This window comes from Conger conger, chromosome 1 (assembly GCF_963514075.1).
Source record: "Conger conger chromosome 1, fConCon1.1, whole genome shotgun sequence".
Classification (NCBI taxonomy): domain Eukaryota; kingdom Metazoa; phylum Chordata; class Actinopteri; order Anguilliformes; family Congridae; genus Conger; species Conger conger.
The window spans coordinates 76,999,073-77,015,089 of NC_083760.1; the positions used below are offsets into that span (position 1 = coordinate 76,999,073).

Here is a 16,017-nt window from a genome sequence, read left to right on the forward strand (position 1 = left end):
TTTTTGAGATCTCTCCGCAGATTTTCAATAATATTCAAGTCTAGGGTCATTCCAAAACCTTCATGCATCTTTCCTGGAGGTACTTCATGGTTAATTTTGAGGTATGCTTTGGATCATTGTCTTGCTGGAATACCTAGCCTCTCTTCAATGTCAATGTCTGGACTGACCATCCAACATTAGCCTCTTGAATGTCTTGATATTTGGTGGAATCCATTCTTCCTTCTTCTCACACACTATTTCCTGTTCCTCCAGCTGCCACGCAACCCCAAAGCATAATGGATCCACCTCCATGCTTAACATTTGGCAAGGTGCTACAACGGCTACACCCTTTTTTTCATCTGAAAATTTTCTTCCAGACTTTGCCTTGACTTTAACTGTTCAATTTCATCCATGCTATTTTCTAATAATGTTTCTGACAGTGGAAATATGTCAATTGAAACATTGAGTTTTTTGTAGCCTTCTCTTTCTTGGTGGAAATGAACAAAGTTCATCCTTGGACAACTGTTTAGAGAAACCCATGGTTGTTAACACCGGACAGAACAGCCACTGCAGTTGGATACTTTAGAAGGCATGGAGCGACTTCAGAATAAACATTTCAGCCCTGGAATTACACTCACCTGACTCATTGAGGCCCTAATGAGTAAATCACCTGGGTCTGGGCCTTAGTAATCATCCATCCATCCATCCATTATCTGAACCCGCTTATCCTGATCAGGGTCGCAGGGGGGCTGGAGCCTATCCCAGCATACATTGGGCGAAAGGCAGGAATACACCCTGGACAGGTCGCCAGTCCATCGCAGGGCACACACACCATTCACTCACACACTCATACCTACGGGCAATTTAGACTCTCCAATCAGCCTAACGTGCATGTCTTTGGACTGTGGGAGGAAACCGGAGTACCCGGAGGAAACCCACGCAGACACGGGGAGAACATGCAAACTCCGCACAGAGAGGCCCCGGCCGACGGGGATTCGAACCCAGGACCTCCTTGCTGTGAGGCGCCTTAGTAATCATCCTTTTAAAAATATAAGAGAATAATCAAAAAGGGTTCCCAAACTTTTGCACAGGGCCCTTTTCTTTTTTTTTCATTTATAAACAGTAAAAAATTTAAGTAAAAAGCAATCTGCTTTCCATTATTAGGTCAATAATTCAGAAGTTTAAATCCACTGGAACGGTGGTAAATGTATCTGGTAGATACATCTTGCCCACACGCACAGTGTGGTCGATGATTTGGGTGGAAAAAACATCCAAAGACCGCAGTTGGAGATGGACAAATTTTTAGTTGCATCTTGGGGATACAGAGTTTCCGCATCTACCATCAGACACCACCTCCATGCCAACTGGATTTTTAGAAGGCTTGCCAGAAAAAAAAGTCTATTGAGGGCACTCATAATAACAAACTTCAATTGAAACCGGGTGTTATGGCCACATGTGACCAAAATTCAGCTTTTTGGCCGCACTTATCAGTAGTGTATGTTGCCCAAAATAAACTGAAATGTGGTGATTGCTTTGCATGTTTTGGTCCTGGGTTTCTTGCTTAGGTCAATGGAATCTTGAACACCATTAAGTATAGAGACGTTTTGGCCAAGAACCTCTGCCAGGAAGCTCAAACTTGGCCTCTAGTGGATCTTCCTGGATGACAATGACCTCAAGCCCACCCTCATCAAAAGGCACAAAGAAATGTCTAATTGACCATAAAATCAACATTTTTAAAGGACCTTTCCGTCTCCAGATTTTGACGCCATTGAAAACTTGTGGTTTCAATAGAAGAGGCCAGTCCTTCACCACAAAGTGAAGCATATCAAGCATCTGGAAAGATTTTAAGTGGAGGAATGATCTAAGATGTGTTCTCCAATCTAAACCATTATAGAGAAAGGCTCAGTGCCATAACCATTATCTCCGCAAGGAGAGAGTGCTCAACAAAGTCATGAAAACAGGGGGGTGCCTATAATTATGACACTTAATTCCGGGGGGAAAAAATAATAATTTGAGAAATGTATAGTTGTGGTTGATTCAGTTGAATCACTAATAAAGTGAGATATATTCCACATGTTGGAAAATTGCAGTTTTGCTCAGCGCTGGTATTTATTTGCAGTCTTTTTTTGTTCATCTTTATGAAGGGTGCCAGTCATTTTTGAGGTCAGTGTATATGGCACACTGAGGCAGACAATTATACAGTTATGCACTATGGTGCTTATTCGTGCCACCTAATGGCTCCGATATTACGCATTACAAAAGAGCCTTTTATGCCCGGTCGGTGACTGTCATAATGCCAGTTTTCTGATTAGCGCCACACTCATTCCCTGCTGTTGTTAACGTGGTAGCAGCACCGCAGGAGGTGGGTTTTATAACCGACACACATGCAGATCATGATGCCACCATGAATGAGAAGGTCCAGTCAGCTCGGTTTTCCCAGCGAGGACTGTTTGGTGCAGCGAATGAAGTGATGTGTGCAGGAGAGGGGTGACAGAGTGCAGACTAGGCCTGGAAAAGAGGGAGGGAGAGAGGGTTAGCGATGTTGTGGTCTTTTTTGGTAGCGACTCTGAGGGATTGAGGCTAAACGGGAAGTTGTGCGATACTGAATTAAAGCAGATGGGGTCATTTCAGATTCTGTTTACCGTTACCTTGAGTTAATTATTCAATTCAATTCAATTCAATTCAACTTTCAATTCAATTACGGTAAAAAAACATACTCCCCAGTGGGAGGAAAAACACTCAAATGGTGGGGAGAGAAAATTCCTCAATGGGAGAAATCGTGAGAGGAACCTGGCTACAGAGGAGGAGCCCATTATGACTGGCCCAGTGTCATGCGAACAGATTATGTCTCACTGGTCTCTGTGTTTCTGTGTTTGTGGGTGTCGGTGATGGAGGGGAAGGAGTGAAGTGGTGGGAAGGCAAACCTCCAGACGAGGAGGGGGCCAGCAGCTGACAGTGAGGTACTGACGGAGCACCCCGCGCTCAGGGAGAAAAGCACCTAACCAATGAGGAGGTCTTCAGAACACAGCCCCGATAATGCAGTGACCACCTCGTACACACGTACACACAGCTCTGACACACACACACACACACACGCACACGCTAACAGGTGACTTCAGGTTGACACAAGCCTGCAGTGAGACCTGGAATAGCTCAAACCTTTATCTACACTAGAAGTGTTATTTCCATGTGTGACAGAACACATGCACACAGTGCTACTGTATATGACACCTCCATACCAACGTACAACTTTGTATGCGGCATGTGCTTTATTTATTTGTATTTATATATTTAAAAAATAAAAAAATTAAAGAAAATTATGGCTCCTGAAAGTTTATTGCTTGTTTTCTGTGGCTTTGTGATTACCCCCTCCCTGTTTTTCACGTTGTCCCCTGTTTGGATTAGACGGGTGTAACTGGCCCGGTCCTGTTCCTCCTGCTCCAGGAGGGCGTACACTCGCACACGTCCTCCCTGGGACTCCCAGGCTCAGTCAGCCCTGGCCCCTGGCCCCTGGCCCCTGGCCCGGTCATGGGACACATCCCTGCGCTAAACACCATCCTCCGCTGCGCACCACTACTGCAGTCTGTACAACTAAATTTACGTTTCAGTACGTTTCCTGTTTTTACACATAACGCTGTTTCCTAAAGGCTGGCTTTGAATGTGAGATCCAGAATTCTGAAAACAGTGCAGAACATAGGTACAGATGTTCAGGATCAGGATGGGATAGTTTTGGTAATATTTCTCTGGGCTCTCTAGCCATCACACAATACTGAGGCCATTATTCCAGTAAAGTTCATTTCAAGTACGTACATTAATTCAGTCTTGTAATACAATAATTTATCATATTTATAACACAAGTTTCATTAAGTTGAAAAGTTGTCATGGTCATGGAGATTATTGCCAAAGCATCTTTTTCCCCTCTCCAATATGAGATTTCATCTATTTTTCTACTCAAACTTGTCATATGGATTCCCCTTCACATTTATGTAATAACAGCTGGCTGATAATGTAAAACACATGACAAATTTATTCTCTTATTTAAGCTTTTGTTTTGATTTTATGTAATAAAAATGGACTGATAATGTAAAATGCATGATGGTGATGAATGTGTTCTCTCATTTAAGATTTAATTTGGATGCAACATGTTTGCTCATGACTACCATGCCTTTTCATCCAGTCTCTGTTATGTAACATAAGTATCACAGGGGAAGTAAAGCATACCTTAAAAGCACGAAGGAGAGGAAAAGAAAAGGAATGGGCGGCGGGGGGTGGGGGGTATGAAATTTGACTAAAATAGGAGCGTGAGCAGAGAGGGGAGAGCTCTGTTTTTAATGGAAACAGGAAAGCAGAACGAAGGTCAGGAACTGGGGAGTTAGTTATTTTTCCCACTCTTTTTAATTGAGCGAGGAGGGCGGGCGACGGAATGGAAAGGACATGAGTCACAGTGACATTTGGGGAGGGGGGGGGGGGTGGGGGGTGATAGAGGGGCAGTGTCCACATCAGAGAGGGAGGGGTGTCATTAAAGCAACCCCCTCCCTGCCCAGTGTGGACATACCACTGCCTTAACAATGGCACTGAGAGACAGCATGCGTTCAGCTGCTGGACCACCGCACGTTTACATTTCCCATAAAGATACAGAGATACATGAACTCCTGACTTCACAAACTCTTGACACACGGGTCAGCTGGGAGCGTTGACACCGGCTGACTTACTGTGGTTATTTTGGCTGCTCAGAGAGAGGGGAGGTCAAGGCAGAAGAAAAGAGCTGACTTGACGCTACAGTAGAGATGGTGCGATAAAAAGATAAAGAGGTCCAGAAGTTTGATATAGAGGAAGAATTCTTTCAATTCTCAGATCGTCTCCCTCCTCTCCTCTTTGGCCTTCTTTCCTTCTCAGAAATTTGAAATGAAAACACTTCATTGGAATGACCAGCATCTAGCAGTAGTTCCTCAGTAATGACATATGAATCATGAGCATTCCAATTAGCATAGCTTAAAGATAACAATATCTCTCCCTCCTCCTTGCCTCTCCTTCACTCTCTCCCTCCCTCACAGTGCACAAAGCAATGCTTCATTCAGACTCCGAGTCGCTCAGAGTTCATCGGAAATTATTTTTAGCCAGGGGGTAGAGAGAGCAGTTAGAAAGAGTAAAGTGGAGAGCAGGCTTTAAAGAGCAGATAATTATGGAGAGGGGCAAAAGGTGGAGGCAAGATGGAGAGAAGGTGTGAAGAAAGTCAGTAATAGAGGGCAGATTAGTTTGGTGAAGAAAGAAAGTTGTGTTGAATGCGTCAGTGTGGTGCAGATAAGGATCGCAGAAGGAGAAAAAGGACAGAGCGCTAAGACTATAAAGCACGGAACGGCAGAAAGGAAAACAAACTTTAGTTCATAAATAAGCAGTGAGAGGAAAGAGGAAAGACGAGGACGCACGCGGCTGAGAGAGAGCGCAGTTTGGGAAAAGATGGTGGCTTCAGCGGGAGAGCTGGAGAGAGGGTGACACCGTTCCGGCAGGAAACAAACACAGCCGCGGGGCTGGCCTCATTGTTCTTTGAGGGCGAAGTGCGGCAGATATCAGCGCGATTAAAATGTCAAGCGCTGTTGATTGAAAGGGCCCTCTCTTTAAATAGCCCCATGTGTCCGTCCTGCCCTTCCCCTCTACCTGGTTAAAAATAACCTGCCTCTCTCTGTGTGACGCCCGCCATCCCCTGCCACCAAAACAATAACAGGAGGTCTGGGGAATTCCTCACCAAACAATGATAGTGACTGCATGGTCAAGTCCCTCTTCAGGAGAAAGAGAGGCCCACAGACAGGGACCGGCAGTGTACTGTGTCGTCTAAACTGTTTGTTTTGGCTCTGGTAAAATGATTGTATTGTTCATTATGTGATGGGGGCCCTGCCGAAAAAAACCACAGCTAAACCAAGTATTTGAAACAGCTAGCTGGTTGACCAGTTCAGACCAGCTCCGTACTCAACATGGTTTTGACCAGTTGAAGCTATGATTTGAAACAGCTGGTAGCTGGTGGATATTACACTAGGGGGGTTCTAATAGAAGAGCTTGTGTTCGTGGTTTTTCAGTGTCTTGCGCTCGTTGCGGTGAATGAGTGCGCGCTAGCATAAACACGCGGCCCTGTGTTTGGCCGCTGACGCTATGTTTACGCTGATTTGTAGCAATGTGCCCAGCTGCAGTCACATGACATTCTTCTTTGTGAAATTGAGGAAGAAAGGCCAGGAAAAAAACCCCAATACAGACTGGAATACAACCCAAGACACTGGCCCACCCGCACAGCGTGATTTTACCTTGTCTGCATTTCCCCCGCCCCAAGGTTTGAAACAAGTTTGTATTTTATTTCAAGATGGGCCAAACTTTTTGTTTAATCTGGCTCCTCAGAAATCCCCACACTACTTTTAGTGTCTGCAGTTAATATCTTTGAATGCAGATTATTTGCCTAGCTTTGGCTCGGCGCGGCTAGTAATAGGTACAGCCCTGCATATTTGGCCGTTCCTGCCAGACCCGAACACACAGACGAAGACAGTGCAGCGCAGTGAGCGTTCTGGCTTTGGTACCCTTTCAGCTATGCCTGCTATGTTCAACACAGACAGAGAGCTGACCTGAATACAGTACGTATCCTCTTCTACACCAAGAGTGTGAGAGAGGGAGAGAGGGAGAGGGCGGGGGTTGGGAGAGACAGCGAGGAAGCAGGAGAGAGTGAGGGGGGGGGGGGAGTCAGATGGAAAGAGCAAGCTTCGGTTTAACAGAGGAGGGTGAAGACGGATTATCAGAGCTGAAGACGCCGACAAATGAAAACTGTCTGTCGTCCTCTTCTGCCTCCTGGTTGTTGGTCAATGAATGCCAATCTAATCTAAGCAAATCTCACTTATCCCCATTTCTCCAATGTAAATGGGGTTCACAGGAGTAAAGGGCATGTATGGAGGGTAAGAAAAGCAATGGATTGACCACAGTACGGAATGAAAGACGAACACTTCATGAGAAATTCCTGGGTGTTTCTGGAATCAATAAGCAATTTTGAGCTCTGTGTATTTTCTTTGAATGGTGATAGATTTGAAGCTATTCGTGCCTGTTGGGCTAATTATTTGCAAGAAAGGGAGGGAGGTGCAGAGCATCGGTTTTGAATTTGGTTGTGGGCGCGTTGCCAGCTTCTGTGGAAATGATTCGTGTTCTAACATTCAATACCATTTGTCTAGCAGTCCAACTCACGCTGTATTGTAGTCAGAAGGAGGATTTATGCGATGCATTGAGATTCAAAGTCGGGCCAAACGACATGCACCTGCCAAAACCTACAATACCAAGATTCACCTCATTGGCAATGTGCAAGATAGAGAGAAGAGAGAGAGACAGACAGACAGAGAGACACAGAGAGACACACAGAGAGAGAAACAGACAGAGAGGCAGACAGAGAAACAGAGGGCGAGACACAGAGGCAGACAGACAGAGAGACAGACAGAGGCAAACAGAGGGAGAAACAGATAGAGGGAGACAGTCAGAGAGACACAGAGAGGCACACAGAGGGAGAAACAGACAGAGGGAGACAGTCAGAGAGACACAGAGAGGCACACAGAGGGAGAGACAGACAGAGAGACACACAGAGGCAGACAGAGGGAGAAACAGACAGAGAGACACAGAGAGACACACAGAGGGAAAAACAGACAGAGAAACAGAGGGTGAGACACACAGAGGCAGACAGACAGAGAGACAGACAGAGGGAGAAACAAACAGAGGGAGACAGTCAGAGAAACAGAGAGGCAGATAGAGGGAGAGAGGGAGAGAATTCTAGCATTCTATTAAATCCCCATAGACCAAGTCTGGTTTGTGACAAAGCGAGAGATTAAAAAGAACAGAGCCAAATTCCACCCCTGCATACCCCATCTGCAGGGTAAATTTTCATTTAAATTGGCTACATTTGTGTGAAATAAAGAGGTAGAGAGTGTAAGAAGGTTTCCAGAGAGTCTATGGATACTTTTGCACTTTGTTAGCCTACTATTCCAGTTAAGGAGCAGACTTACCACATTTATTGTAAGGTGAGACACAGCACTATCCCAAGTTCCCTTGCAGGTTTTATACATAATCACAATCTGTGGTAGGTTAAGGTAATCTGTACATGGTCAACTGTTAACTCCGTGTAATGTCAATGATGAAGATATACTCCAAAATGGGGGGTGATTTGTTGAGGGAGAGTTCAAAAAGTATGGTAAAATTATCTGTCTAAAGTATAATGTCTTTATTTCTTTCATTAGTGTGTAAAAAACAACCGAAGAAGAAAAAAAAACTCAATCTGGACTGAATTCACAAAGCCTTCATGTGCCAGTCTGACGATCTAAATAATTCTGTTTCCATCTTTCAGTCCTGGTGTTTTGTATTAATATGTTGTGCAATGTTTCAGAAGTCTTGTGATAACTTGCCATTGTGATTTCAATTGTTTTGTCATGCTTTATAATGTTGAACATTTCTGACGGTGGATGTAAATGTGCCCTTCTAATACATTACATTACAGCTAGACTAGACCTGATTAGACTAAACAGCAGCCAATCCCCCCAGGAGCAATGCAGGGTTAAGGGCATTGCTTAATGGCCCAACAGCTGCGCTGATCTTATTTGTGGCTACACTGGTGCTTGAACCACCAGCCTCCCAGGTCCCAGTGAAGCACCTTAGCCACTAGGATACAGGCTGCCCAGAGGCTGCCCCTCTAATAGGGAGCAGATGGGTGTTTTAAGAACTAAGGGCTCGGAGGAACCCCCCTCTTAGTTTGGAATGCAGGTGTGCGCCTTATCAACTGCAGCTCTGCTCTATCACTCACCGTGTGTCCCGATGCTCTGCTGCGCGTTGCTCACACCGTAGGCTTGGGCAGGCGGCTACAGATAGCTGCGGTGTTGTCCGCTCCCCTGCAGCATTTCAGCATTCGGAGAAGTCAATTCAGTCCATTCCACTGACCTGACCCGCTGGTCTGTAGTAGGCTATGTATTTCCAGTTCACCATTGTGATGTGCTCGCGGGGCCAAAAGTAACAAGGCTCGGAATAACACTGTGTTGAAGTGAACTGGGTTAATTCAAGATCTGCGGACTGACCACACCCGACTGTGCGGCACAAAATTATGACCCAAAGGCTCCTGAGAGGGCCAACGGCTTGTTTGTGTTGTTGTGGTATGTATGCATGTCCATATATTTGTATGTGTTTGTACAACATATGTACAGTATACATGCATTTGTAGTACATTCTGGAGAATGAATTCCTCCTTTATGCAAGAATTTGAGCAGATTCATTATACAGTCTTATGAGCCAATTAATAACATCATTCTGAAAGCGCCCATGGGAGTAACAACAGTAGTCCTCCAACATCCATTGTTCTCCGTCTCTCTTTTTCTTTCCATCTTTCCATTCTAATTATATTCACTTTGCTTTGTTGGCATGACAATATTATCCGCTGCTAAAGCGCTGTAGCCATGACCAGCCATGTGAAGGGTGAAAATAGCATAGCTGAGTTTGCTCTGTAGACATTACAGTACATTACAGAGTACAAAAGCAAACATACCAATAACAAAACTGAGTATCTCCCCTTTGAAGAGGTTACTGGCACTCTGCTCAGAGAATTCAACAGGCGACCCAATGCTGTTTCTGTCTTTCTCTGGTCCAGTTCATATTCAGGTCCTGTTGTCGGTGTCTTTCTAGCATAAGCTGCATACAGTATGCTCCATAATGTATGGGGCAAAGACATTTTTCTTGATTTGGCTCTGTACTCCACACTTGGATTATATTGCATACAGTACCCTCACTGAGCATTTTATTAGGAATACCTGTACACCTACTTATTCCTGTGATTATCTATTCAGCCAATTGTGTGGCAGCAGTGCAATGCATAAAATCATGCACATACAGGTCAGGAGCTTCAGTTCATGTTCACATCAACTATTGGAATCGGGAAAAATGTGATCTCAATGATTTTGACCATGGCATGATTATTGGTGATAGATGGGCTGGTTTGAGTATTTCTGTAACTGTTGATCTCTTGGGATTTTCATGCACAACAGTTTGAAAAACAAAAAACATCCAGTGAGCAGCAGTTCTGTGGCCAAAAACACATTAATGAGAGAGGTCAGAGGAGAAGGGCCAGACTGGTCAAAGCTGACAGGAAGGTGACAGTAATGCAGTAACCGCACATTAACCAGTGGTATACAGAAGAGCATCTCTGAACACATAGCAACCTCGTCACATGTCAAACCTCTAAGTCGATAGGCTACAGCAGCAGAAGATAAAAAAATAAGTCTAATAAGTACCTAATAAAGTGCTCACTGAGTGTATTACATACTGTGTATAAATGTACACTCCTTTGAGCCAGTTTGCAGTAAATGTTGACTCTATTTCACTTCCCTCTTATTCTCTCTTTCTCCTTTCCTCTCTCTTTATTTCCTCTTTTCTCTCTGTTCGCTCCTTGCCTAATATAGCAAACCACTGGGGTTTTTGTGGCCATTTAATGGTGACTTGTTAAACCGTATGCATGGTCGGTGTAATCATAGTGTGTCATAACAGTATCGTCTGAAGCATGATAATTTGAAGGGTTTCCCATTTGAGGGGTCATTTAATGTTAGGGATCAATACTGTCTAATAACACTCATAAATAAATGATGTTAACTGTAAAGCCCTGCTGTAAATGACATGTTTCTCCTGTCTTTTACTCCTGCTGCCGAGATTGCTGAAGAACAACAGCGGCACGCACGCTCTCTGTTGACTCATTGAGCGTTTCGCTTTGGAGAGGGCACTCCTCCAACAGCGTACATGTGAGCGAGGGAAATGGGTGCTGATGGAGGGTAAAATAATGGTCCCGGTGGAGGGACCTGCCCTGGCCTGTGATGTAATTAGTCTCAGCAGCGATCTGAGACAAATAACAGGCCCCTACACCACACCGCTGCTGATACACTCTGATAGGCACACTAATGCTAACAGTGATTCACCGATAGGCATGCTGCTAATAACAGGACCCGACACACTGGGTCAGTGACCCTGCAGTTAGATTACCCAACTCCTGAACGTGCTAGATGGCACGTTGGCACTGTGGTTGTTTTTCAGAAAGATTTTTCTGTGGGGTGTGGAAGAGAATGGGGTGGGGTGTGTGTGTGTGTGGGGGGGGGTGCCTCGTGCAGATGAAACCAGGAAATGCTGAACTTTTGACTGCTCCACTGTGGGCAGCCACATTGATACACGCACCTTCACTGGCACCAGCACGTCAAGCTCTTAGACTTAAAATGTAAACCTTTCTCATCAGTCAACATGCATTTGATGACTATAGACACAAAATGCCTAAATGTTTATTTATTTATTTAGCTCATGGCTTTCTCATTTTAAAAAAAGTTTCAATGGCCTTCCATTTTTGGATTATAGATTTAATATGCTAAAACATTTATCCAACTAAGGCGACAAACCAACTCCCCAATGTACACAAACTGATGCAAAGGTATTAATATGACTTGCATTGTCTTCATGCTTATCTAAACTGATACGTGGACACATCTGATGCTGGTATGATTTTCGTAAAATATTATTGATTTTTTATACGTTTCAACCAATATAATGATTATAATTATGAATATATTTACTCAGCAAATGGTGACCAGACCAGTGCATTTGCTGAGTAAATATATTCATCATTATAATCATTTTACAGTCGTAAACCAAGATGATAACATTGATTCCAAGTTCAACCGCAACGAGAGTTCACGAAAGCTTCTGTATAGGACGTCCCACTAGACGGAATTCTACAGCCCTGTGACCAAATCTATAACAGGCACTCAACAGCACTGCTTACCCGTTGCATCTCATCTATTGCCAGGAAATGGCAGAAGGCTTATCAACAGCTGAAAAAACAGATACAGTCACTTTTCAATCTGTATTTTCTCATATACCCTTAAGTCAATCACTTTCATCTTACTAACTCCCCTCCAGGGATACCGTTATCAACATTCCGTCTTTTGCATCTGAATGGTCAAGGCTTTGCCAGGGCGTTGGCGGAACGTTCCTTTTGGACCATTGCAATTTTCTTCAAAGCTCCATCGAAATTTCTTCCAAACTGGCGCAACTGCGTTCACAAGGCGCTGTTTGGTGACGTCATAAATCAATCAATTCTGCGATATCGGTCTGATAACAACTCGGGCTAGTCTCGAAATTCGAAGAACTGGAAGCCATTGAAAATATTGTCTATAATAAACGTAAGCTAATTTGACAAATTGTGTCATCAGTATTGAATTGCCATATTTGCAGCACAGATATCAGGGCAATCATTATAATAACAACACATAGTAATAGAACACTGCAACTACAAGCTAAAGCAGCTTGTTTAACTCGAGCACCCTCTTACTTGATAGATTAGCGTGTTTCTGCGCGGAGTAACAGGGTGTGTGAGAGAGTTGTGTAATGTGCGAATTCAGAATCCTTTTTGCCCTTTCAGCCCCCCCCAAGCTGCTAGACGTCACACCAATTTAAAACAAGGACAAAAAAAGTTGTCGACTGGACGAGGGGGGGGGGGACCACAGAATTTTCCTCACACAGAAAACGGGAGGGGGGTGGTTGTGACAGGGAGAGAAGGGGGTCATCGAAAGATTGGGCACTCGAGAAAGAAATCCCCATTCCACTCTAGAAAAGTTGTAGGCAACTATAAGGATCGCACGTTACAGGGTCCGCAACAGAAGATATATCTGCTCTTTCCCAAGTCTTTCACCAAGGAATAACGCGACACGACTGAAGAGAATGGGGACCGGAATCCATCGCAGGTAAGTACGGTGACTGAACGAATAACCTACTGTTGTTGCTGTTCGCGCTGGTAGCTAATATGTATTGGTTATACTTATACTTAGGCTATAGGCTATTTTATGAATCCGAATTTCATTTGTGACCCGAGAAATCGCGGGCTTTGGTGTGAATAAAAACTTGGTTTGAGAGATGATGTGTATTTAAGTTTGAACCCCTTAAATATGTTATGTTATGTACTTATGTGCTATATTAACCCCACGCTTTCGCACAATGTGGAATTCCGCCCCGGGCGATGTTGGTGTAAGTGCATGATTTTCTCAGGTTTCCAATTGAGTTTATTCCACAATCTGCCACTATTGCGGCAATGAAAACGTGGACCGTGGCAGGGGGTCATTATTGCGGCTCCAGCGACTCTGTTCAGTTTCAGTGGGCTGTAATTCTGGGTTTTTTGCCATTTAATTGTGTAGTCTACGGTAGACTCGCGCAGCCATCCACACAGTGTGGTGAAGCGTGTTTAATGTTAGCTCTCACCGTGTGGTGAGTGGTGCATCAGGAATTGGTCTGTGGTGTATTTAACTGTCCTGTGGTGGAATTGATGGTTGCCTTAAATTTCGTTGCTGTATGTCGCGGTACTGTAGAAAAATGCCGCAAATAGGCTAGCTATCATAACCAGACCAAGGTTCGTAGTAGCCTAACATCACTACATAAACTTTTTTTAAATCGACGCTGAATTACTTTACAGTAATTCAAACTGTTGGATGAGGAAATATGCAAGTATGAACCATGAAAATCGCCATGCTAAAGAGTGAGCCATGGAGCTCGTGTGAACCCATTACATTCAACACCTTGGGTTCCTCGGATGAGGTGGAATAGTCTTTACGGAACCCCGCTGAGATAAATAAACTGTTGTTCTTCGTCACATTAGTGGGTGTGGGAAAAGCAGCACATGATATGTTCATTTTAGGAAGACCGCTGTCCCTGATGATTTATTGAAATATATACAGTAGGCTATACATGTGAGCTGTGTGGTATTTTAACTCTTCATCATATGAGAAAGAACCGCTGAAACCACGAGCTAGCTGGATTCCTTCGATAGCCGTCATTTAAAGAATGTAAAAGTATGCCATCGAAACACACTGTTTGCTTTGTTTATTGCAACTCACTTTGAACTTTCTCTCTCGTCTGTGTTTCAGACATTACTTGGTGTGGTGTTGTGCATTGATTACCGTGTCTCTGACTAGAGCAGAAAAGCAAGTAAGTTATTGATCATTTAATTGGGAAATTAAGAGATACTGTGTGTGCACTGAGAGACATTCCACTTTTAATACAGTGAGATTAATAAAACTGCACATAACTGTCTGTGGCTTGATATAGCCTGAGCTATAAATTTAACACACAACTGCTTTTGAGTCAATGGTGCTTCTCAGATACTTCACTTCTGAATTTTCCACCACCAGTGTGGCATTTTTTTGTGCGGCTGTAAATCCTAAGTGAATTGTTTGTGGTTTAACAAAAACAATTACCCCCCGCCCCCCCTTTCTCCACCCTGATTCAAATTCCTCTCTTCCACCATATACCCTATATTCCCCTATCCCCCTATCCCTTAAAATCCTTCCTTTCTCTCCCTTCCCTTCCACATGTTAATTCTTGTGGCAAAGGATTACCTATCGCCCGGGTGTTTTGGTCAGACCATTGTACTTCTCATTAATCGCTGCTTAGGTGATTTATTAATCTGGGCATTTTCATCATTTGCACTCATTGAGCCCCTCTAAATACGAGCGTCAGCTAAGTGCTTTTAAATATAAACATGTACAGGACACACTGTGTGCCTTAAGCAGTCATGCAAACACTCTCTTTTCAAAGACAATTGTGTGGTGATTACTTGTTATCTTATTGCTTTAAAGGCTGTTTGCACTATTGGATAAAGTAGTGAACCTGATGTTGCATTTCATATCCACTTCAATGCCTGTGCTGTTTATTACATGTCTGTTGCAGGCTGCTGGTAGAAGGTCTCGTCAGGCCCTGGAGAGAGAGGGGCAGGAGGGGGTGTGGGGTCCGTGGGGCACCTGGACAGACTGCTCGCAGAGCTGTGGTGTGGGGGTGTCAGAGAGGCAGAGGCAATGCCTGCCCCCACCCCAAATCCCTCACAACTGGGGGGTGCCTCCCGTTTTACCCCCAGGACTCCCCAACCACTCCCCTGTCATTTCAGCCCTGCACCCCTACTACCCCTCCCAACACTCCCAGTCCAGCTCGGCCCAGTTCGGGGGCGGGGAAATGTCCCCATTCTTTACCCCTCCACTGAGGCCCAATCAGAGCCCTGGGATATCCATCTACAGGAACAACCCGGGAGGGCCTGCGGCAGATCTGTCCAATCCCGGGGCTCCGTTTTATCGGCCGCCCGCCCAATTCCTCCCACCCAATCGGGAGCCGGCCTCCATTTACCGTCAGCGTCCGTTCCCGTCCTCCTCACTCAGCTACGGCCAAAGGAGGGCCTCCATGCGGGCGACCAATCAGGGCGCAGGCAGAGCCGGAGGGGGCGGGAGCAGGAGGTCAGGGGTATCCAGTCGGGACGCAGCATCTTCAAGAAGGTAAGAAGTGCTTGATTCCCCCAGGGAACTATGTAATGCTACAACTGCGCGGGGAGTTTATACTAAAATACTTTATCTCCCTCCAGTGTCAAGTGAGAATGATAAAGTCGACATTTTTTGCGTGCTCAGAACAGACAGTGCTGCCTAATAAAGAAGCGCTTTCTGTTTGTCCTGCTCATTCCTTTGATTTCTAGTCGTACAGAAACAATTTTCGCATTCCCCTGCTGCCATTACACGCGCCTCCTTCACCCCAGAAGAAATGCAGTGCCAGAGAAACCCGCATCCATCTCCCCCCCACCACACACACATGGGTTTTCTTTATCTTCTTGTCCCTATTAAAGCACACCGCGCGGAGGCCTGGCCGTTCCTGCACTCCGTCCGGGCTCGCACTCGTTCTCTGTTCATCCCTCTCTCCATGTTGTTTCTCCTCTCTCAGATCGCCTTCCTCCGGCTCCCTCATTCGCCCGGGCCAGTTCGGCTACGGCAGAGTGCCCTTCTCCCTGCCCCTCCACCGGCCCAATCGGAACGCCCGCCACACCTCCAGCCACGGGGGCAACGGCACCACCGCGGCCCCCGAGGAGGAGGAGGAGGGGCGGGAGAGGGTGGCTAGCGCAGCAGACGCCGGGCCTGACGCGGAGAGGAACGACGAGGGAGACGGAGAGAGAGAGCTAGGGACCAGAGCGGAGGGAGGAGGAGAGAA

At 45.2% G+C, this 16,017-nt stretch overlaps 1 protein-coding gene across 1 annotated transcript in view; it reads left to right on the forward strand.

The window, feature by feature from the left end:
* The first annotated feature begins 12,539 nt into the window (after positions 1-12,539).
* Positions 12,540-16,017, forward strand: part of adamtsl4 (ADAMTS-like 4) — a 26,290-nt gene continuing 22,812 nt past the window's right edge. Inside the window, exons 1-4 of the mRNA XM_061234559.1 lie at positions 12,540-12,749; positions 13,923-13,983; positions 14,725-15,317; positions 15,754-16,017. The exon at positions 15,754-16,017 is cut by the window's right edge and continues 589 nt beyond it. Of these exons, the coding sequence (XP_061090543.1) occupies positions 12,727-12,749; positions 13,923-13,983; positions 14,725-15,317; positions 15,754-16,017 (941 nt within the window). The 5' untranslated portion in view covers positions 12,540-12,726. The remainder of the gene's footprint in view (positions 12,750-13,922; positions 13,984-14,724; positions 15,318-15,753) is intronic.